This window comes from Neltuma alba, unplaced genomic scaffold, assembly GCF_004799145.2.
Source record: "Neltuma alba isolate B1F8T4 unplaced genomic scaffold, ASM479914v2 tig00002569_pilon, whole genome shotgun sequence".
Taxonomy (NCBI): Eukaryota; Viridiplantae; Streptophyta; class Magnoliopsida; order Fabales; family Fabaceae; genus Neltuma; species Neltuma alba.
The window spans coordinates 67,646-94,222 of NW_021632921.1; the positions used below are offsets into that span (position 1 = coordinate 67,646).

General features: G+C 33.1%; 4 protein-coding genes and 1 long non-coding RNA gene across 7 annotated transcripts; 1 reads left to right on the top strand and 4 right to left on the bottom strand.

Annotated features, from left to right (window-relative positions):
* Positions 1–760: 760 nt before the first annotated feature.
* LOC114732745 (putative lipid-binding protein At4g00165) lies at positions 761–1,159 on the bottom strand. Its single transcript, XM_028920080.1, has one exon. The coding sequence runs from the start codon at positions 1,157–1,159 to the stop codon at positions 761–763; it is 399 nt and encodes a 132-aa protein (XP_028775913.1).
* A 6,388-nt stretch (positions 1,160–7,547) lies between these two features.
* On the top strand, positions 7,548–9,113 carry LOC114732671 (hydroquinone glucosyltransferase-like). Its single transcript, XM_028920013.1, has one exon. The coding sequence runs from the start codon at positions 7,564–7,566 to the stop codon at positions 8,998–9,000; it is 1,437 nt and encodes a 478-aa protein (XP_028775846.1). The 5' UTR covers positions 7,548–7,563; the 3' UTR covers positions 9,001–9,113.
* Positions 9,114–10,047: 934 nt separating this feature from the next.
* Positions 10,048–15,123, bottom strand: LOC114732657 (cysteine-rich receptor-like protein kinase 10). Of its 3 annotated transcripts, none has more exons than XM_028919985.1 (7): positions 14,177–15,123; positions 12,186–12,308; positions 11,809–11,954; positions 11,504–11,714; positions 11,126–11,363; positions 10,880–11,030; positions 10,048–10,554 (listed from the first exon to the last, which is right to left on the bottom strand). In XM_028919985.1, exons 1-7 carry the CDS (start codon positions 14,973–14,975, stop codon positions 10,210–10,212), a joined length of 2,013 nt encoding a protein of 670 aa, XP_028775818.1. In that variant the 5' UTR covers positions 14,976–15,123; the 3' UTR covers positions 10,048–10,209. The 3 variants fall into 3 exon arrangements, with proteins under 3 accessions (XP_028775818.1, XP_028775834.1, XP_028775827.1); XM_028920001.1 differs by lacking the exon at positions 14,177–15,123 and adding an exon at positions 12,716–12,978; XM_028919994.1 differs by lacking the exon at positions 12,186–12,308.
* A 4,931-nt stretch (positions 15,124–20,054) lies between these two features.
* Positions 20,055–21,420, bottom strand: LOC114732764 (uncharacterized). Its single transcript, XM_028920102.1, has 3 exons — positions 21,121–21,420; positions 20,326–20,589; positions 20,055–20,141 (listed from the first exon to the last, which is right to left on the bottom strand). Exons 1-3 carry the CDS (start codon positions 21,370–21,372, stop codon positions 20,055–20,057), a joined length of 603 nt encoding a protein of 200 aa, XP_028775935.1. The 5' UTR covers positions 21,373–21,420.
* Positions 21,421–21,445: 25 nt separating this feature from the next.
* On the bottom strand, positions 21,446–22,971 carry LOC114732696 (uncharacterized). The gene is made up of 3 exons (XR_003739020.1): positions 22,856–22,971; positions 22,703–22,733; positions 21,446–21,476 (listed from the first exon to the last, which is right to left on the bottom strand). It is a non-coding gene; the product is annotated as an uncharacterized LOC114732696 (long non-coding RNA).
* Between the last annotated feature and the right edge of the window lie 3,606 nt (positions 22,972–26,577).

Genomic DNA, 26,577 nt, shown 5'->3' on the forward strand with positions numbered 1-26,577 from the left:
TGTTTAGCTATTTCTATATTTTATTAACTACGAACAAATCTTATTTAATACTCCTCCGGTCCTAATTATAAGACCCAATTGATTTATTTGAGGAGATTAATGAAGTAAGTTAAGTTGGTTATTTATAATAAATAAGTGTTGTCATTCCTAAAATATCCTTGCTAATTAAGTATATTGGCTAAAACTATCATTATTAGAAGGATTATCTTGGAAAAAAATGCATAAATATAAGAGACAAAATGGATTGGGTCTTATAATTAGGACCAAATAAAAAGTCAAATTGGGTCTTATAATAAGGACCGGAGGAGTAATTAACAATGCTACCAATTTTGCAACTTTTGTTTAGTGATACGTTACGTCCATTTCATTGGTTATTTATAACTTTTGTAATTAAAGGACTCCATTGATTTATAAAAATTTTAAAAAAAAGACATGATTTTTGATTGCTGAACAAGAGTGACACTCTCGTTCCGTAATGAAGGAAAGAAAGTGTCATACAAAAAGGGCACTACAATATTAGTCAGGTTGCTACGCCTTGCAATAATTCTACATAAAACTACTAAACATATAGGAAGATCAATTTCAAATAATTTGTTTTTCCAAACTGAGTTCAGTTAAATTTTAAAGTAACTAAATAAGAGTTTGGAACACCCTAAAGTAATTCAAATGAAATATAAACAAGCGTCACCAACTCTCTACTCCAGTACAATTTTACAATTATCTAATCCAATTAAATACACTCAAGAACATTTAATTCTAATTAAGCACAAACAAATCCGTCAGGAACTTTCTTCCCACAAGAATTAACAACCAAACTAAGAGCAACAGGAACTTTGAGATTATTTCCCAGCACATTGGCTTTAATGGCTGTGCACAGACACAGTGCAGCTTCAAGATCTGCAAGGCCCTTCACAACAGTGCAGCATTTCTCACTTGGTTTGCTCCCAATAACCTCAGTCACTAACCCCAACCAGCTTCCACAGACCCCAAACTTAAGTGTATCCATGGGGCATTTCTCTGCAGCCTTCGATGCAGAAGAAGAAGACGAAGAAGAACAAGAAGTGTTTGGAGGGCACGCGAGATTGTAACCCGCAACACAATGGAAGAAGATAAGGAAAAATGAGAGGATAATATTTGCAGATAGCTTTGGATTCATCATTTTCTCTCACTCACTTGAAGTTTATGTTATGGCTTTGGAATTATTTTATAGCTCTAAAGGATATTATTGTGACTATTTTGCTTGTGGAAGTTGTGTGGCTAGGTTTGAACCGTATATGGATATGGTTGCTGATTTAGATTGCTGTGTTGTTGGCATCAAGCACGAGGAAAAACCACAGCTTTTGTTATATAAATCATTTTCCGTATTTTGTTTTGTTCCCTTCTCTTTCTTTTTCCTTAAAATCGTGTGAATTTGATTTAAATGGTGAACAGACATAAACTAATTCCCTTTTTTCTTTTTGTAGCATAAGTTGTTGGTTTACGCCTAGTTCACCCTTGGTAAATTAAAACCCAAGCCCATCTAAGTTTGAAGCGCAAATAAGCGTGGAAAAAAATGTATGACGCAAAAGTCTTGTACTTTTCCTCTCTTCTTATTTTAAATCTTTACGTAAAAGTCTTGTACTTTCCCCCTCTACTTATTTGAAATCTTTATTATGAGTCCCACAAGTATCGTGAAGTTTATAAGTTTAAGAGATTTTCCTTCCTAATATGTTAGTCTTTTAGGATAAGACTTTCCTTTCGATCTTATACTTATCACATTGGTGATTTCATTAAGACTCAACCAATCAAAGAGAGCCACCTGCAGAGGGTTTTGACCAATAGGAAACAGAGTGAAATGCCGTAGAGTTGAGCACCCGGGAACTTCGGCCTTCGGGGGAGTGCATTGTTATGAGTCCTACGCTAGGGAGTCTTATAAGTGTTCTAGGGTTTATAAGTTTAATACACTCTCTCTTATAATAGATTAGTCTTTTCAGATTGAGAGCTCTCCCTTTAAACTTACACTCATTACAATCTTGGTGGGATCAATTTTACTTAGGGCTGCTCATGAAACAGGATGGGGACAAGCCCATCCCGATAAATAAGGATGGGACACGAAATCTGTCTAATGTCCCGTCCTGTCCTGTATTTTTCTTTTGTTTTTTTTAACATTTTTTGCCTTGCAGGTAGAGCCGGGAATCAGGGCCAGCCCTTCAGGGCTGGCGGGCTTAAAAGGGCCGGCCCTCCAGGGTTGAAATTTTAAAAATACCCCAATTTGCTAGGCCCGGCCCTTAAACTACAGGGCCAGGGCCGGCCCACGGGCTTTTGGCCCGTTTAAGAAAAAATAATATTTTTTATATTTATCATATTTTTTATAAAAATATAAAAATAAAACAATGAAATTATTAATAAAAGACATAAATATGAATAAAATTAAGTAACAAATATAAAATATTATCATATATAAATATTCATCAACATCTAAGAACATCTAAAACATTCATTAACAAGATAACAACATCTAAAAGTTTTATCTATAATGCAATTGTGCAATAAATAAACACTATCATTAATCTTTTGAAACTTCATCATCACTATAATTAATTATTTTTCTTCATAAGTATGCTTTTCTTTCGTAACAAAAATATCAATTTTTCTTCTTTATAAGAATTTTATTTTTAAATTTTGCAATCTAACTATTATTTTACTTTAATGTGAGAAATACTGTTGTTGAAACTCATGAATTTCTAATTCAAATTATAGAATCACAAGTTATATAAGTATAAAAATATTCTATTATCAAATATATATATAGTTTAAAAATATCAACGCATATAATATAAATCAAATCATTATTAAAGTCCAAATTAATCCATTTTTTAAAAATTTAATTGGATAAATTATTGTCTAAAACTAAATTTAATTTTAAAATGATAATAATAACTAAATATTTGAAATATTATTAACAATGTAAGAAATTAATAACATTAATATTATATAAAAAATTAAAAAATTAAAAAAATTATAAAAGGGCTTAAAAGGGCCGGCCCGCGGCCCTCCAGGGTCGGCCCTTTTAAGCCCTCGGCCCTCCAGGGCTTATTTCTCATTTTAAGAGAAAAATATCAAGCCCGACCGTCATAATTTCAGGGTCTAAAAGGGCCGGCCCGACGGGCTCGGCCCGTTTTCCCGGCTCTACTTGCAGGTGGGCTGTTCAATGGATCTTTTTTGTTTTAAATTTTTTGGGCTTGACCCTTTTAAAAGTATCTTTTTTGTTTCTTTGCTTAAGGGATCTATCTGAAGAACAAAATAGCGTTGTGGCTGATTGGGTTGGTAATGGTACGTGGGATTTTTCAAAGTTGCTTCATGTGGTTCAGGTCAAACGTTTTTGCTAGCCTTACCAGTGTTATGCCCCCTTTTGATTCTGCTGGGGAGGATGTTTTAGAAAGCTTCAAAGGCTGGTATATTCGGTATAAAGAGTGCTTATTTTCTTATCGAGGAGAATCCTACTACTCTCTATAGCTCGATTTATAGACTTATTTGGAAATGGAGAGGTGCTGAAAGGGTTCGGGTGTTCATTTGGAGAGTCCTTCATGGTAGACTTCCTGCAAATCTTTGGAGTAGTAGATGGTCCAATGTTCTACTTTGTGCTCTTAATGCCTCAATGATGTGGAAAGCATTTTACCTGTTCTTAGGGACTGTGACTATGCAAAATCTGTGGGGAACTCTCTTGTGGATCATAAATATGTGAATAGATTTTTTTTCCCGACATCTTTGAGAGAGTGGATTAATGCCCTAATCTTCAGGTAAACATGGGTCTTGATGGGAATGATGATTGGAATTTGGGCCGGGGATTTTCATTATGGAAGCTTTGGCTTTGGAGGAATAAAGCAACTTTTAATGCTAATTTTGTAAATCCTATAGATTCTCCTGCTGTGATCAATCATAGCTGGCAGAATTTTACAGTTGTGACTGAACCAATAAAACATGCTGTGAAGGAGTCTACGGCTTGCTCTGTTTCTTGGTCTCCTCTACCTCAAGGATGGTTCAAATTAAATGTTGACTGTGCTGTTTCAAAATCCTCCAAGAAAGCTGGTTGTGGAGGTGTTATTAGAGACCGTTGTGGGAATTGGATTGTTGGTTTCTCTTTTCAGATTGGTTCATGCAGTGTGTCCTTGAGGCTGAAGCTTGGGCCATATTTAAGGGCTTGAAGTTAGCTTGGGATTTTGGATTCAAGAAGGTTATACTTGAATCTGATGCAAAGGCTTTGACTGATTATCTAGCTGAGAATGATCCCACCTACTGCTGTAGCCTTTTGTTGATGCAGATTCATAGTTTGCTGAAGTACAAGTGGAAGATCAAGCTGTGCTCTATTGGAAGGCAGGCTAATGAAGTTGCTGATGCTCTAGCCAAACAGGGGATCTCTGTTTCCTTCTATTTTGATATCTGTCCGAGTGATATGAGAATTTTAGTGAAAAAGGATTGTTTGGGTTTTAATCCCAAGGAGTTTTCTTTAGGTTGTTTTCTGATGTACCAAAAAAAAAATAATGATAATTAGTAGCATAATAATTCTAGAATTTATTTGGGTTAATGCAAATTTTTGTCCCTTAAATTTGTCTTCATTTTGATTTTAGCCCATCAAATTTCAAACCATAAGTTTTGGTCCTTCAAGTTTATTTTTATTTATAACATTGGCTTTTATAATCTAATAAAAATTTGGACCATTTTGCCTTTTGAGGTACCAAAACCTATGGTTTGAAATTTGAGAGACCAAAACCAAAATAAAAATAAATTTGAGTGATTAAAATTTATAGTAACCCTTCTTTTCAAACATATGTCTGAATAAAATATTTCTTCCTGCCTTTACCACCAGCTTAATAAGCTGCATTATAGCAAAAAATTAAAATTTTCTAAGCTGCTTCTCTGGACTACGCTTTGAAGAAGATGACGACATGAATTATACATCTTCCAATACAAAAAGTTTTGCATTTGGGGAAAATTAGTATTTAAGTATCCAACAATTATAATATGATAAAAAAAAGAAAAATACTACTACCCCATCCCATCTCAATCCTATTTTTGGTCTAATTTTGATTTGTCCCGTTTCAAAAAATTTTGAGACCTGTCCCAATATGGTCGGAATCACGATAGGCCTACTTTGAACATTCTTAGTTTTCCCTGTAGTCACGTGGAGTGTGTATATTGGCGTATGGGAGGCTAGAGAACAAAATCTACTCTCACATTGGAACTCTCTCCACAAGTATAGTGTGTGTATATTCTTTTGCCTAATACGTATTTTTTCAAAAAGGAAAAAAAGTGTTCTGTTTTCGATGATCTCATAGGAAAATTATAATTTCCTAACACAGGTTATTGCACCAATTCTTAAACGATTCATTTATAGACTATTAGCATATTTTACAAGAAACCTTTAATACACCTCAATTTTTCCCACTTCCCAAATGTTTTTCTTCTCTTATTTCTTTTATCACTAGATTTTTACATAAAATGAGTGAAATTTTCATATCTCATGAGTAAAAGATAGTGCTGTTTTCAATTTTTTTTAATGATTTTTCAAGAAATTTGCATATAAATTAAAAAGAAACTAAACAAATTGTAGAGTACCTTTTCTTTGAAAAATCATAAAAAATTGAAAATAGTACATTTTTTGTCCATAAGATATTAAAATTTCATTCATTTTATGCAGAATTTAATCATAAAAAGAAGCAAAAAAACATATTTGGAAAGTACAAGAAAATTGAAGGGTAATAAAAAGAGCAGCAGAGATGGGGCAGTTGACTCCCAAATTCGATTCAGCTAGTGTGAAAAAGCCTTTATGCCGCACTAGCGGTTGTTGGACGCAAACGGGCAACTGCTGTGGGCGTCACAATTGACTATTTAAAGGCCAATAGTTGATTAGTAGCAGATGGAACAACCAGACAATGTTTTCCACACAATAATCGACCCGTTTGCAATTCTTATCAGTCAGCTGCTCTATTTAGTTAATTGGGCATACATTATTCAACGTTCCAACTCGGAATTCGACAAATGATCTGCTGATGATAGAATTGTACGTGATAAGTGTCTAGTTTGTCAATAAAACAAGTTTTATATTACCAAAGTTATTATTATTGGTGTAATAGGGTTAATATAATACTCCTCCGGTCCTTAATATATAGCGTAATTATTGAGTTGGTTTTGGTACTAAATATAAGAATTATTTCTCATATTTATCAGTTTTTCCTAAATTATCCCTATGGACATTCCCTTAACCATAATTAAGTAGAAGAGGAAGAAAGGATATTAAGAAAGATGATTACGGTGTTTTAGGAAAAACATGTTATATTTCTTATATTTAATTAACTTATATAACTTCCTTAATTTAATTAAATTAGTTAAATAGGTCTTATATTAAAGACCGGAGGAGTATTTGGTTTCTCAAGTTTGTTCTCACTTTTAATTTAGTTCCTTAAGGTTCAAACCATAAGTTTTAGTCTCTTAAAAGACAAAATAGTCTGAATTTTTATTAAATTATAGAGACTGATGTTTTAAATGAAAAGAAACTTGAGGGATGAAAACTTAGGATTTAAAACTTTAGATATCAAAATCAAAATAAGAGCAAACTTGATCGGCCAAAAATTATATTAACTTGTTGTAATGTGTTTGTCGTATATATAATCAAATCGTGTCAAAATGTCGTAATGTAAAATCCATATTATTTTACTATTAAATTTCAAATAATTAAAGCCTTTTCATTTGAAAATTTTTCATAAGGAATGATTTGTTTTGGAATAGATAAATCCACCGTTAAATGAAATAAGTTCATGTCAAAATGATATTTAGTTTGTGAAATATTGTAAATATATAATGGTGATCAAAGTTCAAGCTAGGATTTTTGAGAAAATCCCTATCGACCCCCTATCTTTTAAAACATATATTTAGACATAGAGAAAAAAAATTAATTCTATGAAAGCATAACTATAACTACTCTTAAATAGGAAACCTTTAACATGTATAATCAATATGGATATTTTAGATAATAAATTATAAATTTGGAAGATAAAGTAGGCAAGGTTTTATATTTATGATCAAATCCAAATTCTAACTGGCTTTCACATCAAAGATAGGAAGTAGTAGTATAATATCAAAACACATTCGATATGCAAACAAGCATATAAGTGACATACATGTCAAACATTAATTTCCTTTTGCTTGTTTATCCAAGTAATAGCAACCTTTGAAATTTGAATTTTGAGTTATACCGTCATAAAACGTTACTTTGAGTTCCATGTAAATTAATGAATTATTATGTTTGATGAACATGATGGCCGCCGAAATTTATGACTCCAATTTCAACTAAGATCGAAGAATGAGAGGGAAGAAAGTGGAGAGAAGAATATGAAAGAAAAGAACTTTCATTTTGACTCGTATGCAACCGAATGACAATTCAGGAAGATTCAAAGAATTTGCAGGCGAACCATTCATTTTCCCCATAGCATGTTTTTTCACATACTAAATAGATTAACAAACTTTGTTGCCCACCAAAACAATCGATAACTTAGAAGAAAAGCCAATTGCTGAGAGCTAAGTTCCATGGAGAAAAAAACTCACATAGCCGTTATTCCCAGTGCAGGACTCACCCATCTTGTCCCAATTATTGAGTTCTCCAAGCGACTTGTTCAGCTATTCCCAGATTTTCATGTTAATTGCATCATTCCCACACTTGGGTCTCCTTCCTCTTCCTCCATAGCCTACCTTCAAACTCTTCCTTCAAATATACATTCCATTTTTCTCCCACCAGTTCATGAAAAAGACATTATTGCTCACCAAAACGATCAGCCAGTTCATATTGCAGTCCAAATTCAACGTGTAGTGACTCTCTCACTGCCATATATTCGTCACGAATTGGAATCCTTGAGCTCAAGAGACGGCCTTTCAGCTTTGGTTGCTGATCCTTTTGCCTTGGAAGCACTAGAAATTGCTTCCGAACTCAATATATTATCTTATGTATACTGCCCCTTTTCTGCCATGGCTTCATCTCTTTACTTGCGTGCACCAATGTTGGAGAAGACAATCTCTGTGGAGTTCAGAGACCTACAAGATCCCATAGAGATGCCAGGCTGTGTGCCAATACAGGGAAGAGATCTCATAGACTCTCTTCAAGATCGAAGCAACATAGTTTACGAGCAATTTCTTGAGCGTTGCAGAAGAATCAGTCATGCTGATGGAGTTCTTGTTAATAGTTTCTCAGAATTGGAAACTGAGACAATTAAAGCCTTACAAGAAGAGTTCAAAGGAAAGCCCAAGATTTACCCCGTAGGACCCATATTACAAAGTGGGTTATGTAGTGAGCAAGATATTAACGGATCGGATTGTTTAAAATGGTTGAACAATCAAAATGCCAGATCAGTTCTATATGTTTCATTTGGGAGCGGAGGGACAGTGTCTCAAGATCAACTTAATGAACTTGCTTTCGGGTTGGAACTAAGTAGTAAGAAGTTCTTATGGGTTGTGAGAGCCCCAAGTAAAATTGCTAGTGCCACTTATCTTGGTTTTGAAAACAGGAATCCTTTAGATTTCTTACCAGAAGGGTTTTTGGAGAGAATCAAAGGCAAAGGTTTGGTCATTCCTTCATGGGCACCTCAAATTCAAATACTTAGCCACAAAGCAATTGGTGGGTTTTTGAGTCATTATGGTTGGAATTCCATTCTTGAGAGCATACAGAAGGGAGTGCCATTGATAGCTTTTCCATTGTTTGGAGAGCAGAGAATGAATGCTGTTTTAGTAACCAATGGCCTGAAGGTGGCATTAAGGCCACAGGTTAACGAAAATGGCATGGTGAAAAGGGAAGAAATTGCAAAATTGATAGAGAGTTTGATGGAAGGTGAAGAAGGTAAAGAGATTCGTGCAAGAATGAAGGATTTAAATGATGCTACTGCTAATGCACTGAGTGAAGAATTTGGTTCCTCTGCAAAAATACTCTGTCAAATGGCACTCAAGTGGAAAAATTTTGGTGGGATTGAAAAATGATAATTTTTTTTAATATTTTGGTTTTGTTTTCCAGTTATTGATTCTAGCTTATTGTTTCGTATTGGAATATTAAATTTGGTTCTTGGTCAATCCAAAATCAGAAAAATTGTTGTGGGGAAAGAAATAGTAGAAACAAACTTTTATTGCTTTTGTCGAATATTTTTTATTGTCATTTCCATATTTATTTAGATTGCTAGTAAATTTTATTGAAGCGAAAAAACTGTCTCCAAAAATCAAGATCGTGGGTAGTGACTCTGCCACCTTAGGTGAAATTGTTAGAGGAACCTAATAATTATATAATTTATAAATTTTTATACTCCTTTGGTCCTTAATGTAAGACCCATTTAACTAATTTGATTAGATTAAGGAAGTTAGGTAAGTTAATTAATTATAAGAAAAGTGACACATTTTTCCTAAAACACCGTAATCATCTTTTTTAATACCTCCCCTCCCTCTTCTATTTGATTATGGTTGAGGGAGTATCTATAGGGGTAATTTAGAGAAAATTGATAAATATGATAAATGGGTCTTATATTTAGGACCAAAACCAACTCAAGAATTGGGTCTTATATTAAGGACCGGAGGAGTATCATTTTTCTTATTTTGTTGAGTAGTGAAATTGTTAGCTTATAAATGTTTGTTGAGTAGTAAAGTCATTTATAGAAGTTGTATAATCATATCATTCTAACATTTTGCTCTGGATAAATAATACATTAAGAATTAGATCACCAAATAACTTGATTAATTTGTTTGCATGATAAAAATATATTTATTAGGCCAACAAATATTAATCCAAGATGGCAAAAAAAAAAACATAAAACAAAAATTAGTCTAAAAACTTTATCCATAACTTTATTAATTAAGCGGGCAATATGCAATTATCTCTATTTTAAATTCAAATAATGTGCATACGCCTTGACATTTATAATCTCTCTTGACCCAAATCATCAAAACTCTTTAATGTAAAAAGAAAATAAAGAAATATATTTATTCAAAAATAGGATCAATGGCTAAGAAATTATCATCTAATTAAAATTAAACCACGGCTATAAAAAAACAAGGGGAATTTTCAATAATTGCAGCTTTTACCCAATAGTTTTGCAAAATTACACTTTGATTCAAAACTTACCAAATATCCACATAATGCTCAAGGCAAGCACGTATTAGGCCCCCATTAGTGCTTATGAATTTCAACTGCAAGACAAAAATCTAACGTGGATATAGTTCAGTAATTGATGCTTCATTTACTGATTGTTGAATAGAGTTATTTCCTCCTTCATTTGATCTTGTTGCTTCTGAACTGTACTCCCTTAAATGTATCTCTGATGAACCTCTGGTGTTTATTAAAAGTGGAGGCTTTGAAGGAAAGGGAAGAGAGGAAGAGTAGCTATTCAGCATAACTACAACTGAAGCCATGGTTGGCCTATTAGCCACATTTTCTTGAACACATAATAACCCAATATGGATGCATCTCATTATTTCATTTTTTGAACCATTGTTTAATATAGGATCTGCTAAATTGAAAGCCGTCCCGTCTCTCCAATTTTTCCATGCCTACAAAAAGTTTATCATCAATGATAAACATTAATCCCAAGCTACTTTTACAATTACATGTGAGCTAGTCATGATACATAGAACAACCACAACAACAAAATCTTATCCTACTAAATGGGGTCGGCTACATGGATTGTATTAAGCCTTGAACTCTATTAACAATCAAATATTTGGTTAGGTTACTAAATGAAAAATCCTGCTTAATAATTTCATTGAGTGTTCTCTTTGACTTTCTTCTACCCTAGCTACAATCTTAATTTTATGTGTATGTATTGAAAGATGACAAATACATGTATGCATGAGTGAAAAGAGGAAAGGGGCTTACATAGCTTAATAGATCATGGGCGTTCTCTTCATCAAAGACACTGTTGTTCTTTTTGCCACTTACAATCTCTAGAACCAATATGCCAAAACTGAAAACATCTGATTTGATGGAGAATTGTCCATGCATTGCATATTCTGGTGCCATATATCCACTAAATGTCAAGATAATAATGAGCTTAGTTAGATGTGTTAGTTGTGAATAAGTATTGTGATTTTTGATTGATAATAAGGCTAGCGATATACTTACTAAGTTCCAACAATTCTGCTGGTATTGCTTTGAGTTTGGTCAACAACAAATAGTCTTGCCATACCAAAATCTGATATTTTGGGATTTAACTCTTCATCTAAAAGAATATTACTTGCTTTGAGATCTCGATGAATAATACGTAATCTTGAATCTTCATGAAGGTAAAGAAGGCCACGAGCAATGCCTCCTATGATTTTGTGGCGCATAACCCAATTCAAATGAACACTCTCATTCATATCTGCAATATTTTCATATCTATTTAAGGCTATGATCCATTGAAACTACGTCTACAATATGCATTTTGATTTTCCTCCAATATAAACGAAAGAATAGAAGCACCATGCATCAAATTAAGACAAAAACATCCCTATAACTTACCAAACAATAAGTAATCAAGGCTTCTATTGGGAAGAAACTCATATACCAATAGCCTTTCTTTCTTTTCCAAGGAGAAGCCCAATAATCTCACTAAATTGCGATGTTGGAGTTTAGCCACCAAAAGCACTTCATTTTTAAATTCTAAATCTCCTTGGCCGGAATCCATGGACAACCTTTTAACAGCAATGTCTTGCCCATTTGGAAGCTTGCCCTGCATTATTTATTAGAGTTGGGGCGTGCAATTATTTAATCAATACCAGACTACACGCACACTCACACACACATGACAATTTAATGTTGTTTACCTTATATACTGATCCAAACCCTCCTTGTCCAAGCTTATTGGCAATAGAGAAGTTATCTGTGGCGAGTCTTATGGTGTTGAAATTAAATTGCAGTGACTCAATTGGTTTAATTTCATCATCATCATCCTTTGCTTCAGGTTGATCAGCTAAGAAAAAAGTCAAACAAAAGATGTACCTGAACTTCTTTATCCATTATCATGATAAAAAAAAAAGTGATTTTTAAAAGTCCTATTTAAAAGTACTTTTTCACAAATCGAGATAAACTTTTTTACATATTTATTTCGTATAACGTAAAAGTATTTTTAAAACCATAGTTTTGATCCAAGCAACCCCCATTAAAATTAACAATGTTCAAAGAAAACATTATTTTGGCTTACTTTCAATTGTTTTCTTCGATCTCCGAACCATAAAATAGATGCAAATCAATACAAGAATCGCGATAAAAGCACCAATAGACACAGCCACGATTATGACTGTTCTTGATGTACTGTTGCCATTTCCTTACCCCCAAAAAAAAAAAACAAAAGAAAGATCAGAAGCCAATTAACATATTTATTGACAAGATACAGAGAGAAAATTGCAAAAACAAAATTCATACTATTTAATACTCCTTCTTTGTATAAGATAGTAATAACTGAATTACATAGATAAAAATTAGGTTAATATTGATTAAAGGTAATATGTGTATAATCAATAAAGTGAGACTAACGAATAATTAATTTGGGAAAAACAAAAAAATAATACTAAAAATGTTAAACAGGATATTAGTTACTCTTATAATATATGTCATTTCTAAATAAATTTCTCATACATATAGAGGACGGAAGAGTAATTGCTTTAATTGCTTCTTTGCCTTGAAAAAAAAAAAAGGAAATTTCTTTATTAATTTAGAAAGAGGAGTAAGTACTTTCTGGGGAAGACAAAGCTTTAGGTGAAGCAGAAGTTCCTGCCATGACATAAAAAGAAAGAGGGAAAAAAAAACTTATGCGAATTTGGGAAATAAATCACGTTTGTTGATTATTCAAGTTAATTAACTAACATTGGATTCCTAATTAAGCATAGTATTAAACTATACAGTGTTACGTTAATCAACATGGGATGAGGTACTATTTACCATGTGAGCACACTTTACAAATTTAACATAAATAATAATTGCCTGATGGCAAGAGTTTAGATATGATATATATATATATATATATATATTTATAAATGAGTGCTATTTAGCATGTGATAGTTAGGTAATAACTTATATAAATAATTGTCTTTTCACTCTGAAGTTGAGGTCGCATATATATGTATACTCACACAATTGATAGGGAAAATTAACTACACTATTTATAACTCATAAAATGATCAGTTTATTATTTAATTAGAAGATATATAAACTGATGTATGGACTATGGGTTATAAGTCTTATCTATTGGGAAAAAGATACAAAAATATCTCACAGATCTGTAAATAACAATTCTGGGCCTTAAAATATCTAATTACTTACAGTAACGTCCCTAAGGAGTTGTCCTGGATTAAATTTTATAGTAAAATTACTTAAATATCCTTAATTTGAAATTTGAAAAAGGAAAAAAAATGGAATGACAACAAGTTTAATAAGTAAAAAGTTTAATTTATCGAATAACAACTACAACTAAGATAGTAATAGCCAATTTCACAAAAATTTCGTAGAAGGCAATTAAGTCATTTAAGAAAAAAGAAGTTATAGCATAGTCCCAAAATAATTGAAAGGAATTAAGCTATTTCCAGTGATCATTTTGGAATTCTTATATATAAGTTGTCCTTGTGTATGATTTCTCCCTTTGTCTTTTTTTCCCCCTTGTATAACTCAAAATATTCTCAAGTTATTTTAGACTTTGAAACTAATATCTGTTGGGAGCGTTAAGGTTAAAGTTCTTCTAATAAGTGTGTTTCCCTGTATTCAAACTTGTGTTCTTCTTCTTATGGAAGCACTTACCATCTTAGCCAACTTGTTGGTTGATTTCTCCCTTTGTTATTATTTAGCATTAAATGAACATACTACCTCCGGTCCTAATTATAAGACCCAGTTGACTAATTTGAGGAGATTAAGGAAAGAAGTTAAGTTAGTTATTTATAATAAATAGGTATTGCCTTTCCTAAAATATCCTTACTAATAAACTATATTGGTTAGAACTACAATTATTAGAAGGACTATCTTGGAAAAAAAACATAAATATGAGAGACAAAGTGGATTTGGGTTTTATATTTAGGACCAAAATAAAAGTCAAACAGGGTCTTATATTAAGGATCGGAGGTAGTATATAGATTGGCATGGTGATCAAATAGAATATTTTTAAAATACACATGGAAGTATCTATCATATAAAGATCAACAGTACCTTGTGGGGAAGACGTGTTGGATGGTGAAGCAGCTGGAGGAGATGAAGATAATGAATCGACAACCGCAACATCATAGAATCGAAAATTCTCATATCTAACATTGCAACTCAGTTTGATAATCCTCCCACCAATCTTGTTGTTACAAACCCTGGGAATGCTCGCAATCGCCTTCTCCAAGCAGTCGCCGCAATCTTGCTCAGACAAATCAGGAATGCACTGAGCAAGACCATACACAGTTTGAAACAAAGCTGCCGCCGTACCAGCGGCAAACTTACGACGAGTATCGCCGGCAGCGGCTTTACTTCTCAGCCTTCGCATTAGACCATCAAGAACTTCACTGTACTTGTCGTCTGTTGCATTATTTCCGTTACACATGTAGTATAAATAATTAGGGTCTTGGTTTATCCCAGACATGGAACGATTAGCGTATCGTAAAATGCACCCATCATTGAATCCATATCCTTCTTTCTGATTTGGGCATAGCTTTCGTAGAAGGATTGTGGCATTGTTGAGGCAACTACGACAAGAATCTGGCTTAACATCTGCTCTACACAGTCCAAGGGCGTTGACCCTATTAGGGTTTTGGCCTTCAGAGGAAGTGTAGTAGCCATAATCAATTTTTGGGTCGGAAGTGAGATTAGAAAGAAGGGTTTTAAGGTTTGTGTCGTAGGAACTTGTGTTTGTGTAGTTACCAGCACTATTGAAACACAAATGATGTAGAAAGTTTTGCTGTGCAGTAGTGAGAATGATGAAATGAGAAACGAAAGAAAGCAGAGCGATTGAAATAATGATTGTCATCAAGGAATGGATAGTTGTGACAAATTAATGCGAGGCTGCCAAAAAATATCAATCTAATAGGTAAGAATTTGGCTTATAATTCACAAGATTGTAAGTTCAAATCTTGTTGTCAAGGATTTTGCTGGTGCACCTTTATCTGATAAGTTCTTGAAATCTAATGCAACACCTCACTTTTATATACTAATAGGATCATTTTAACGTCTGTGAATCACTAACGCCAGGTTTCCGTCCTGGGAAAAGACAGGGAATTTTTTTTTTCCTTTAACATTAGAATCCGTTGATCAAATATTTCAAAGCTTCAGATAACTGATGAGTGATCCAATATCAACCCTGCTTTCAACTTAATCTATTATCATCTAAAATAATTTCATACTATACAATCTTATAATATTATATTAAAAATAAAGCAACGCTCTTGGTTGACAGCATATACGTGCACCTGGCAATGCTCACCTCTTTCTTCTAGAGGATACAAGATAATATTTCCATAAAGCAAGTAAAGTTACTTGTCCAAATATTTTGCTATAAAATTTACCGAATTATAACAGGTATCTCTGATCTTCAACTAGCCCATCTTCTTCTTAAATAACCTCCTTGTCCTTCTAGCTACTAGCCTTCACTGTTCATCATAAATTGGGGGGTGAGATTCCGAAGAATCCCCGTAGTAGTAATTTCCATCAAACAAATGTGCAGATAACATAAAACATGCAAAACAAGCCATATGGAACAAAACCTTGCAAGCTAATGCAATTAAGCATTTATGCGCAATGACAGATAGACAAGCTGAATAAATAATGCGCAAATAATTGGCAATCACTGCCGCGCATATAATTGGCAATCACTGCCCCATGTCTGTTAGACAAGCTGAATAAGTAAAGCGCAAATAATTGGCAATCACTGCCCCATGTCTATCAGCTGCACGTGATCACGGCTAAATAATCCATGCAAGAAATTAAGGATTACATGTTCTCATGCTTTTTGAATAGCAATATGGCACAAACAGACATGCAGCAATCATACACAAGTGTAAGGGAGGAAAGAACTACTACCTGGACGGCCTCCCTCCAAATCAAACCTTACCGTTCTCCTTTCTTTCTGCTTCTTGGTGGGCTTGAGCAGATATCAAAACCTATTATATTAGTAAGGGTTGGTTAATACTTGATCCAACATAATTTATAAATTAAATAACTCTCTTTAAATCCCAATCTCTTTCAATCTCTACCCTTACTTAATAGTTGGTCATCCTGGACAATTTTTCTTATTTAAACTTTTCTCTTTGGAGAGTTTCCTTCCTTATCTCAACCCAAACAATTACCGTTTTAGCATCCTCATAATTATTTAATCACCTATAACCTCAAGTTCTATTTAATTTCACTCTCTAACTATACCATCCACTTGAATCTCTTAACCTCTTAAATAATTCAAATTATTTGAGTCTCTCCTTCAACTTTAAATCAACATTTTTAAGTCCCCAGATACATTTTTATTCAACTAAAAAGAGTTCCATTCGTTAATCTATTCAACCTTAACCATCTTATTATATCTTCATCTTAAAACAAGTATCTCCTTCCCTCTCAATATATCACGCCTCACAGAATGACAAATCAGGAAATCTTTTTGGTTCCAGATCCAAAGACATTCCCCACGTAATTTATCCCATCACGCCACAGCAACACACTTTGATCAATCTAATTTTTTTATTCCTCATTTACAACCTCAAACAATAAGTCTTACTACTTCTCCAGACATACTTTATCCCATCACGCCACAGCAACATACTTTATTACATATGTATTTGTATATATGCATATAACTTCTCCATTCGTACACAAAGACTGAACCAAGCACTCAAAATATATATTATATAAATATAATAGGATTTAACCATTCCCGTTTCATTGACGGTTCCCTTCGCTTCCAAACATCAACTAACATTTATATACTCAAGACATTTCGAGTAAACCCCCCTCCGGACAGCACATTGCAGAATCAAAAATATATATATATTTTTTAATAGCAATATCCAACCCACAACCACAACTAAACACATGCGTGATCATAAAACTCTGTTTCGGCGAAGTCAAAACAGAGCAACCATTCGGTGATTCAACTTCAACATGCAGAACCGGATACTGTCTTCATGGGTTATTAGCACCTGTTTCGGAAACACAAGACAGAGGCACAGAGAGGAACATACATCCAAGAAAACATACTTCTCTTGCTTTTTAACAGTAAACCCGACACCCGTGGCTTCATAAACTCAGCCGCAGTTTTGGAGTCACATAACAGAGGCGTACAGAAGACATGAAGACCTTAAAATAACAGCTATACACTCCATTCTAGTCCTTGGATACAATTTCTGCAACTTGATACCCCAACTCTCCACTTCCTCTCTCTAACCCGAACTCAAACCCATCATCAACTTCATATTCAGCCTCCCAAAGCAGAAAATAACGATGGAAGTGTGCTTAAGAGACTCACCTTGATCAATTAATCGGTTTGCATGCAATAGAATCACCTCCGATCACCTTCTCGCTGGTAGCTTCTTCTGCGTTCTCTCTCTCGTTCTCTCCCTCTACGTTGCAGAACAGAATGAGATGAAAAAGGAGGGTAGGATCGGTCTGGAGGTTAAAGAGACAGAACACGTGGATGACCAGCTGATAATTGAGGGAGTGAATCAGGTGGCAAACAAAGAAGGCAGCACGTGTACTACATGGTTGCTGAGTCATTTTGCCCTCCTAAATAATTATTCCTCCAATCTTATTCCTTCTCCTATTTTTCTGAAATATAAGATATATCCAGAAATTAAACCAAAATATCATAAATGGATTTTTCTTATCCATTAGCTTCTTTGACCCATAAAATAATTTTCCTAAGAAAATAACCCATTTTTCTATGAAAATAGCTTTAAAATCATCTAAACCAGTTTTTGGGGAATGAACTTTTCCAAAATATTTCTAAACCTTGAAAAATCAATATTCCATAATTTTCCCCAATTGTGATTGAGCTATTAAATAATTTTAATGAACTTTCTCTTTTCTACTCATCCTGAGTCAGAAAATTCGGGATGTTACATCTAACTTATCTAAACTTTTCAAAACCATAAGAGACTAACACAAGGGAGGAGAAGAAGAAGCTTTAGGATGCGATTTTGGGCTGCTAGTACGTTGTTGATACAAAGGCATCTTCGGCTTGCTTCTTATATTACTCAAGTCAACAAGTCAATTAAAAGATACAAACACGTCTTGGAAAATTTCATATATATATATATATATATATATAGGAAAAATCCCAGAAAAAGCCCTTGGAATATACCAAATCCCAGATTGGACCCTTAAATTTCGAAAATGACAGAATGGGTCATTGACCCAATCTGTCATTTGTGAAATTCAGGCGAATTGACATTTTTACCCCTGAGCAAAAGTGAGTAGTTATTCTCTAAACAAATCTAGGTAACGCTTATACTGTTCTAGTGATTACAAGATTCGTTGTAGTTAATAATAAGGTACCTGACAATAATAAGATACTTGACTATGAAAAAATGAGTAGTTATTCTTTACACAAATCTAGGTAATACTTACATTGTTCTAGTGATTACAACATTAGTTGTAGTTAATAACAAGACACCTGACTATGAAAAAGTGAATAGTTATTCGCTATACGAATCTAGGTAACACCTAAACTCTTATAGTGATTCCTTGAATCATTGTAGTGAATGAATAAATGAGGGCAAAATTGTCAATTCGCCTGAATTTCACAAATGACAGATTGGGTCAATGACCCATTCTGTCATTTTCGAAATTTAAGGGCCCAATCTGGCATTTTCCATATTCCAAAGACCTTTTTTAGGATTTTCCCATATATATATATATGTATGTATAGTCGGCACTCGGCACCCACTGATTTGAGAAAACTGAAAACGACGTGTGTGAGATGAGTTACGTGGCCGACATGCCTATTGAGGGAAAGTTGACCGAAATTTCTCATATATCATTTGATTATTTTAGTACTTCCCTTTTTATTATTTTTATATAGTGTTACGAAAATTTAATTAACCAATTATTTTATAGATTAATATAAACTATTATAATTATTAACAGATTATACATAGGCGGCCAAAAACTATTAACAGATTATACATAATTGATAATCATGCGAAGTTGCGAAGGCCATGCATAGACTCTTGATATGCTTTTTGAATATATTGAGAAATTGGAAAAATGGGGTGAGAAGAAGGAACTTTTATTAATAAAAATAAAAAATGGTCATAATCTCTTTTTTTTTTTTGGTATACATAATCTCATTTCATCTCAGGACATTTTGTAATTTGCGTGGGCCTGGCTATTGTAGTTCCACGGGATACAATGGCTTCTTTTTTTTTTTTTTAATCATAATTGTTTATAACAAAGGAAACATGTTAGGTTTCGGTGAAGTGAGTGAGTGCGGAACCCAATAAAAAAGTTGGTGGTGGATATAGGATCTACAGTGGAAAAGGTACGTAGAGGAATATTAAAAAAACTGCAAATTCAATTAACACAAATTATAAAATGACTAGCATGCAACTCAGTAAAAATTTTACGTTATCTTAAACGTTAATTTACACAAATTACAAAGTTTAAATACGAGGTAATAAATTGTTATTTATATTTGTAGTATGTGTAAAAGCAATAAACTTTTGAAAAAAAAGTTGTTATTAAAATGAATTTAAATAGATAAATTTTGAAATAAAATATTCTATGTAATTTTTTCATATGTAGTAGTTAATTAATTGAGAAAAAATGACCTAGTTCAGAATCTACAATTTATCATCTATAATCTACATTGTACCTTCCATGATTTTGCACTTCTTCCATGTCTTGAAATCTAAGTCAAAATTTTCCAATTAATTTGCTTACTAGGTCCTTCCCCCCAATCTCCTTCTCTAAAGTATAATTTATTGGACAAGAAGGAAAAAGGTTCCATAGGGCTGGCACATATTGAAGACAAGCCGCCGTTACTATATATGTTCAAGTTGACTGTAGAATATCAATAGTTGTTTCTTTAACATTGTCTTTTAATTATTTGTCCACAACTTCAATTTCATTGCACCTTCGTAGATCCTGACACTTCTTCCAAACACAAGTTGCCGATAATGCTTGACTTGGACAAGTCTTCAGCATTGGTGTGCTGTGTGATAAACATAATTTGTTATTCAATAACAAGTAGACATTGGAAATATTAAAAACACAGAGATAGACTCAGAACTCAGAAAAGAAGGTTTTTTTTTTGTTGGGCCATGAGAAGACAAGCTAGTTAAAACACTGACATTTGTTACGCATTCAAATAATCAAATAAATAAATGCCAACCAACCTCATGTAATGCCGGGTTATCTGGCCAGGTTAAGAATATCTCGGTTATGGCTATAGTTGCCTTTGATATTGTCGACAGAAAAAAGAGATAACTATTGCTCTGTACCTCTTGATACAATCTTTCTGCTTTATCATCCACTGTTCCTGCAGGGAGCAAGGCTTCACACTTCGATATATCCATACTAAAATTTCCATCTTTTGGAGCCACCCCAGGTCTGATTCCTGTACTGTTCATCATCTCACACAGTCCATATTCAACCGATACCTGCACAATTTGGTGCATGTGAGATCCATCACAATCAATCACAATTTTTACCTACATAAATCTAAGCTAAAACTCTCCAAGTCTCCATAATATACAGACATCTTTCTTGGTAATTCAAAGTTAGGAAACCAAACCTTTTTTTTTTTTTTGGGGGGGGGGGCGATTATACCTTCGAGATTTCGTTTGACCCAAATATAATGTTGATATGAAACAAATTGACTTGGCATCATTGCTAGTACTTATAGTTTATTGAATTTTGGTTTCAGTCTCTATCATTTTAAAGCTTGGTTTTGCTGCTATAGTTTCATAATTTTCGAGTCTTATGTTTAATTCTATACTTGTAATGAGTCTTGACTTTGACTCCATTTTTAAACACATGGGTCAAAACCAGCTATTTGAAATTACGAGAGTTGAAACCAAAATTCCTTCCCCCCCCCCCAAAGCAATTAAAACCCAAATTCGATCAAATATTACTCCAAACAAATTTATGATATTTATGAAATACAGTCCTTTAAGGTGGAAAAATCGAACCTTGACTTTGGATGGATCAATGGGCATGGCATGGCTAGAGAGGGTACTGGTGTCGTCACGGACAGCACAGAGAGCAGTAACAACTTCGGAAGCAGTCTGAACGCAGCGAAGGAAGGGGGAGACAAAGACCCGATTGATAGGAAACCCGAGAGTTTTCCTGAGGGTCCGACCCGTTTCTAGCGCTCGAACCCAGCCGTCTCGAAACAAGGGTGGGTCCCATGGTCGGTTGCAGTGGAGGGCCTGGAGGCCCATAAAGGTTCGAAGTTATCCATCCGTTGACCATGTCTCATTACGATAACATTTTGGTAGAAATCAGGCGAACACGGAACACATTTTTGAATCAATTCCCATAGAATCTACAAAAATAAAAAAAACATAAAAGAGAGTGAATGTATGAGAGGTTTAGACTGAAGAGGGAATGAAGAATTGGAGAGTTTTATAACTTAAAGGAGTTGGAATTCTAAATAAGAGGGAAACTACTATAAAATTTCATGGAACAAGGATAGGCTCTTTCCCACCCAAAAAAGCCGCAAAAGGTATAGAATTTAAAAAGTGCGAACTTCCAAAAGATATTATTTAAAATCATATTATTCACCAGGTGCTCATGCTATAACTCATTCCTCCGATACAAGACCTCTTTTATAGTATAATTTACACTATAAAAAAAGTCTTATATTTAGAACCGGAAGAATACTTTTTAAGTCCTTGATATGTCTGGAAAGAAAAAATATACTCGCTTTAATTTTTAATATAAGAATTAAAATAACTAATTTGTGAATAATATAATAGCTTGATCATGTGCCAAAATTAATTAAAACGTGTGTTAAACAAAAGCTACATCAACTATTAATGCTTTTCTCTTTCCAATTAACAAATTATGAATATAGTAACCAATAATTATAATTAGAAAAATTATAAGAATCTAACAAAAGAAATAATAAATAAAAAGGACTCCTTTAAAAATGAAGTGAAATTATAAGGTCATACATATTATATTTTTTCCGAATTTATATGTCATATGATTTAGATAAAAAAAAAAACAAAGAGATGCTTATGAGTATAATAATTTATTTTAATGTTAATATAAATAAGTTTCATTCCATGATTTTATTTAAAAAAATATTTTCATTTTATATTTTGTGGTAACTTATTCTTTCGTTAGTGTCTACGTAAATCCTAATTAATAAATTATGAGTATATAGATTAATATTTATAATTGAAAAAATTGTAATTATTCACAAAAAAGAGGGAAAAAAAACTATAAAGACATGAATAGAGCATACATAATTTATAATTTGAAATCCAATGTCATTTTAATTTTGACCTCTAAAATTTAATATTATATTAATTTTTGTTCTTGAAATTTGATTTCGTTTTAGATTATATGAATAGTTCTAGTCCTTAAGACAATGTATTTTCCTCTAAAATAAGGGCTAAAATCAAAATAAGATAAAATTTTAAAGACCAAAGTTAAATCAAATTTAAAATAAAATCAATTTTTAGAGGTAAAATTAGAATGAGGTATGAAGACGATTAACCCTTTATAAACGGAACAAAAGAGGAAAACGAAAGCTCGGCGTACCCGGGAGAGAAGCAGCCATCCTGAAGCCTTGCTGAAACAACCAACACGGTTGACCGAATCAATGGTAATAAACACCCTTAATTAACAGAACAACAAGGTCTCGAATTACCAAAAATACCCTTAGAAATGGTCCGAATTTTCAAAGTCATGCACCTTCTTGGAGATTCCGCAGCGACCGAGAAACACGGAGTGATGAAAGCGAAACAGACGAAGCATGACGACGCACGCAGCGCACAGAAAGGAGAGATCCAACACCAGAATGGATAAGAAGACGATCTTGACTTGGACTCCTCCTTCTCTGCGTAAACACTTTCTCCTACTTTTTCGCTGTTATTGCTTCATGAAGTTACTGGACTTTTCATTGGTTGGATTTACTTATTGCTTCTTTATGGGCCCCACAACATTAACCCACAAGGCCATCTTTCTACGGCTAATCAATCTTGCGTGTGGCACTCCGCAACAGATTGGCTCAAATACGAGAAAAATAAAAAATGTCATGTCAAGCCTGGTCTCCAACTATTTTTATGTGATCTTAACAACTATTATTCACATGATGATGTTCCAGGTCTTAGATACACCTCTTTAGTTACTATTCTTTTTAATAATATATGTAATTTATAATATAATTTAAACTGCAAACTAAATTTTATAATTAAAATTAAGAATAGTATTTTATAAGAATGTTCAATTATATCCCGTCCTAATCCAATCATTTTGAGATGGGATAGTTTAGTCCCAAAAACTTTCAGAACGGGACAGAATGCAAGATAGGAGTATCCTATTCTGGTATATTATCCCTCTCTTTTTTTAAAGTTTTATAAATTTATTTTACTTATCATTATTATAATATTATAATTTTTTTAGTTATGTTGTTTACAAGTTTTTCTCGTATAGATTATATAATGTTTTTTATGGATATTTTGAGTTTATATGTTTTTTCGTCTTTTAAAATGAAATATTTTTCTTCACTAATTCTCTATTGTTTCTGATTTTTGATCATTTTTTATCTATTTTTTAATGTAAATTTTATCATGAATTTTTATACTAGATGTACATTTGGTTTTGGAAATTTTTTTTTTTTTTAAAATTTATTCAAGACTTCTTTATCCCATCTTGGTTATGTCTTGTCTTAAATTGGACAAGATGTCATTGGGATTAAACAAGACACTAGACGAAAAGGCCACTTCATCCCAATTATTAGAACAGGGTTGTTTTAGGCCCGTCTTGACTTATGAACACCTCTAGTATTATTATTTCATTTTAGAAACACCCAAAATGTGAAAAGTAGACATCCCCGATAATTGAGCTGAGCTCGCTCAACTCACTCTTGGATTCAATGAGGCACAATGATCAAATACACAGCACAAGACAGATTTCGAAGTATCATCACTTTTCCCTTTGGATTCTTAAGACCATATGAGCTTGAAACATTAGATCATCAGATTCAACTAGATGAGACTGAAGCATAAGAGCGCGAGTACAAGCTTGGGTGTGCTGAAATACAAGACGAAAAGATATATTCAGATCTCTCTTGTAATGATCAGGAGCTTATCTTTAAGGCTTTGTTTGGTTGGGGTGTTTTTGAGGGGAGGGGAGGGGAGGGGAGGGGAGGGGGATGGGAGGATGTGTTTGGTTGGGAGGAGGGGAGGGGAGGGAGCTAAAAAAATTTGTTTTTTTGTGCTCCCCTCTCCTCCCCCTCCTCCCCTCCCAAATTGGAGGTTTTTGGAGGGGAGAGAAATATTATGAGAATTTGAACAAATATGTCCATGCCATTTTTTGAATATTCCAGTGGTGCCCTCTTATTATTTTTTTGGTTTCGCATGATTACCTTCGCATTTCCTTTCGCAATCGCTCAGTTATATACACACACACAAAAATATAATATGCATATATGTTAATATATTAATTAATTATATATATATTAATATATATTATAATTATAAAATGACACTGTTAATATCATATATATTTTTTATTTCCTAATATGTGGAGGGTATTATTATATAGTTAACGTCTTGTCTTTTTTTCTCCCATTCACTTTTCTCATATATATTATACTTTTATTTTATAATTTTTTTTATCACATATAAGTGAGGTAATTGGTTTTTTTGAAATTGATAAATTAGGAAATAATAATTTTGATATAAATATTATAATAAAAGAATAAATAAGTCTAAATATAAAAATAAGGGCATATTTGTCAATTTATAATCCTCTCCCCTCCCTTCCCCTTGTGAACCAAACAAGAAATCTCCCCTCCCCTCCCCTCCCCTCCCCTCCCCTCCAACCAAACAAAACCTAAGTCCAAATGGCGATATTGTACCATTCAAGTCCAATATGCTGTTATGACATGCTTTATTTTTTATGTCGTAACTACTTCAGTAAAGTTGTTTAAAATAAAGAGATTTTAGCTTTTGTCATGTCCATGTCAACTTTATGCGATGAAGGATTCAAGCTTTAGTTATGTCATAATCTTATGCCAACTTTATTTCATGAGAAATTCTAACGTTAGTCGAGAGTCTATATAAAGATAACCCTGCAAGTATGGGGATCTCAAAACTCACCTTGGATCAAAATTCTATCTATGAAATACTTGCGCCTTTTCCTCATCAGTTCTTTTTTGAGCTGAAGTTTTCCTCATCAGTTCATTCTAATAAATTTCTCTTCTCTTGTGAAAGCTTGAGCCAGTAATATCTTTCCTATCTGTTAGAGGGTTCTGTCTATCATACGACAGAGAATCTAACCGTGATGCGACATTGACAAGGTGTTTTTCCAAACTAGTGTCTGATCTAGAAATTTAGCTATGTTATGAGATTGAGGTTCCTAATACAAACGCTAAAAATGAATGATTAAGAAGGCTTCACTTGAAATAAGATCTTTATACATCAAACTTAAATCTAGGAAAAATGACAAATAAAGAAGTCTGAAAATGTGAAATGTTAAAATAAGAAGCTTAGCAAATATATTAACAAATTGGGAAGCGTTGCCTAATAGGAGATTATGCAAATGTTGATCAATTACTAAAAAGCCCTTGATGACCCATAAAAGCAACATGTTCGGTGGAGCTGTAAAAGTTGTGGCGGGAGTTGGAGGTAAAAGTTTAGGGGGACCATAAACGTGAGAGCATGTGTAACATCCCAAATTTTATTTGGACTTTATAGTAATAATGATTATTTAAAGAAGAACTAAGAGAATTAAATTATCAATTTTTCAAGTTTATCATAAAAGATTAAAGAAATAAGAGATTTAGAAGTGAATCAAATTGAAGGAATTAATCATAAACAGTTACCTTGTATGGGTGTATATACACATAAATAAGTGCATTGAAAAATATAAAAAAAATTTATATATGTGTATTGAAAATAAAGAAATAATAGAAAACAATTTAAAAAAAAAAAAAGAAGGTGAAACGCATTGAAATCCAAAACATTTGAAATCTTGTATGTGAAATTAAATTTAATGGGAAGTTAAATTAAAAAAAAACTGGTTTAAATTTTAAAATATATATATCTCTCTCTCTTCCCATGATCTTGGAGATTTTCATATAGTTAGATATATCAATAATAACATTAAGATAAGATATATATATATATATAATTAAATTAAGTAAAGGTAAATTTATTAATTTTAACAATATATTAGCCTACTCTAATTCTTTTTTCCCTCACACATTTGTTACCTAGCTACTACTCAATTTCTCATTTAGCCTTCATTGTTATGGCCTTTCAAAAGTAGTTGCTCCTTCTTCTGCTATCTAGGCATCCCATCCTCATAAATCTACATACATTCAAGGTAAAATCTACAACTCTTGTTTTCTTTTCCCTTTTAATTCATTTTTTTCCCTCATAATTCCCCTTGTTCTTCTTCCTCTTTGT

Excerpts from the sequence above, each read along its gene's own strand:
- LOC114732745 (XM_028920080.1), bottom strand. The coding sequence starts at position 1,159 with ATGATGAATCCAAAGCTATCTGCAAATATTATCCTCTCATTTTTCCTT.
- LOC114732671 (XM_028920013.1), top strand. The coding sequence starts at position 7,564 with ATGGAGAAAAAAACTCACATAGCCGTTATTCCCAGTGCAGGACTCACC.
- LOC114732657 (XM_028919985.1), bottom strand. The coding sequence starts at position 14,975 with ATGACAATCATTATTTCAATCGCTCTGCTTTCTTTCGTTTCTCATTTC. Across the intron at positions 11,955-12,185 it reads ATCGAAGAAAACAATTGAAA|CTGATCAACCTGAAGCAAAG; the intron begins GTAAGCCAAAAT and ends CTTTTTTCTTAG. Across the intron at positions 11,715-11,808 it reads GGTTTGGATCAGTATATAAG|GGCAAGCTTCCAAATGGGCA; the intron begins GTAAACAACATT and ends TAAATAATGCAG.
- LOC114732764 (XM_028920102.1), bottom strand. The coding sequence starts at position 21,372 with ATGGGCCTCCAGGCCCTCCACTGCAACCGACCATGGGACCCACCCTTG. Across the intron at positions 20,590-21,120 it reads TTGATCCATCCAAAGTCAAG|GTATCGGTTGAATATGGACT; the intron begins GTTCGATTTTTC and ends CAAATTGTGCAG. Across the intron at positions 20,142-20,325 it reads ATAACCCGGCATTACATGAG|CACACCAATGCTGAAGACTT; the intron begins GTTGGTTGGCAT and ends TTTATCACACAG.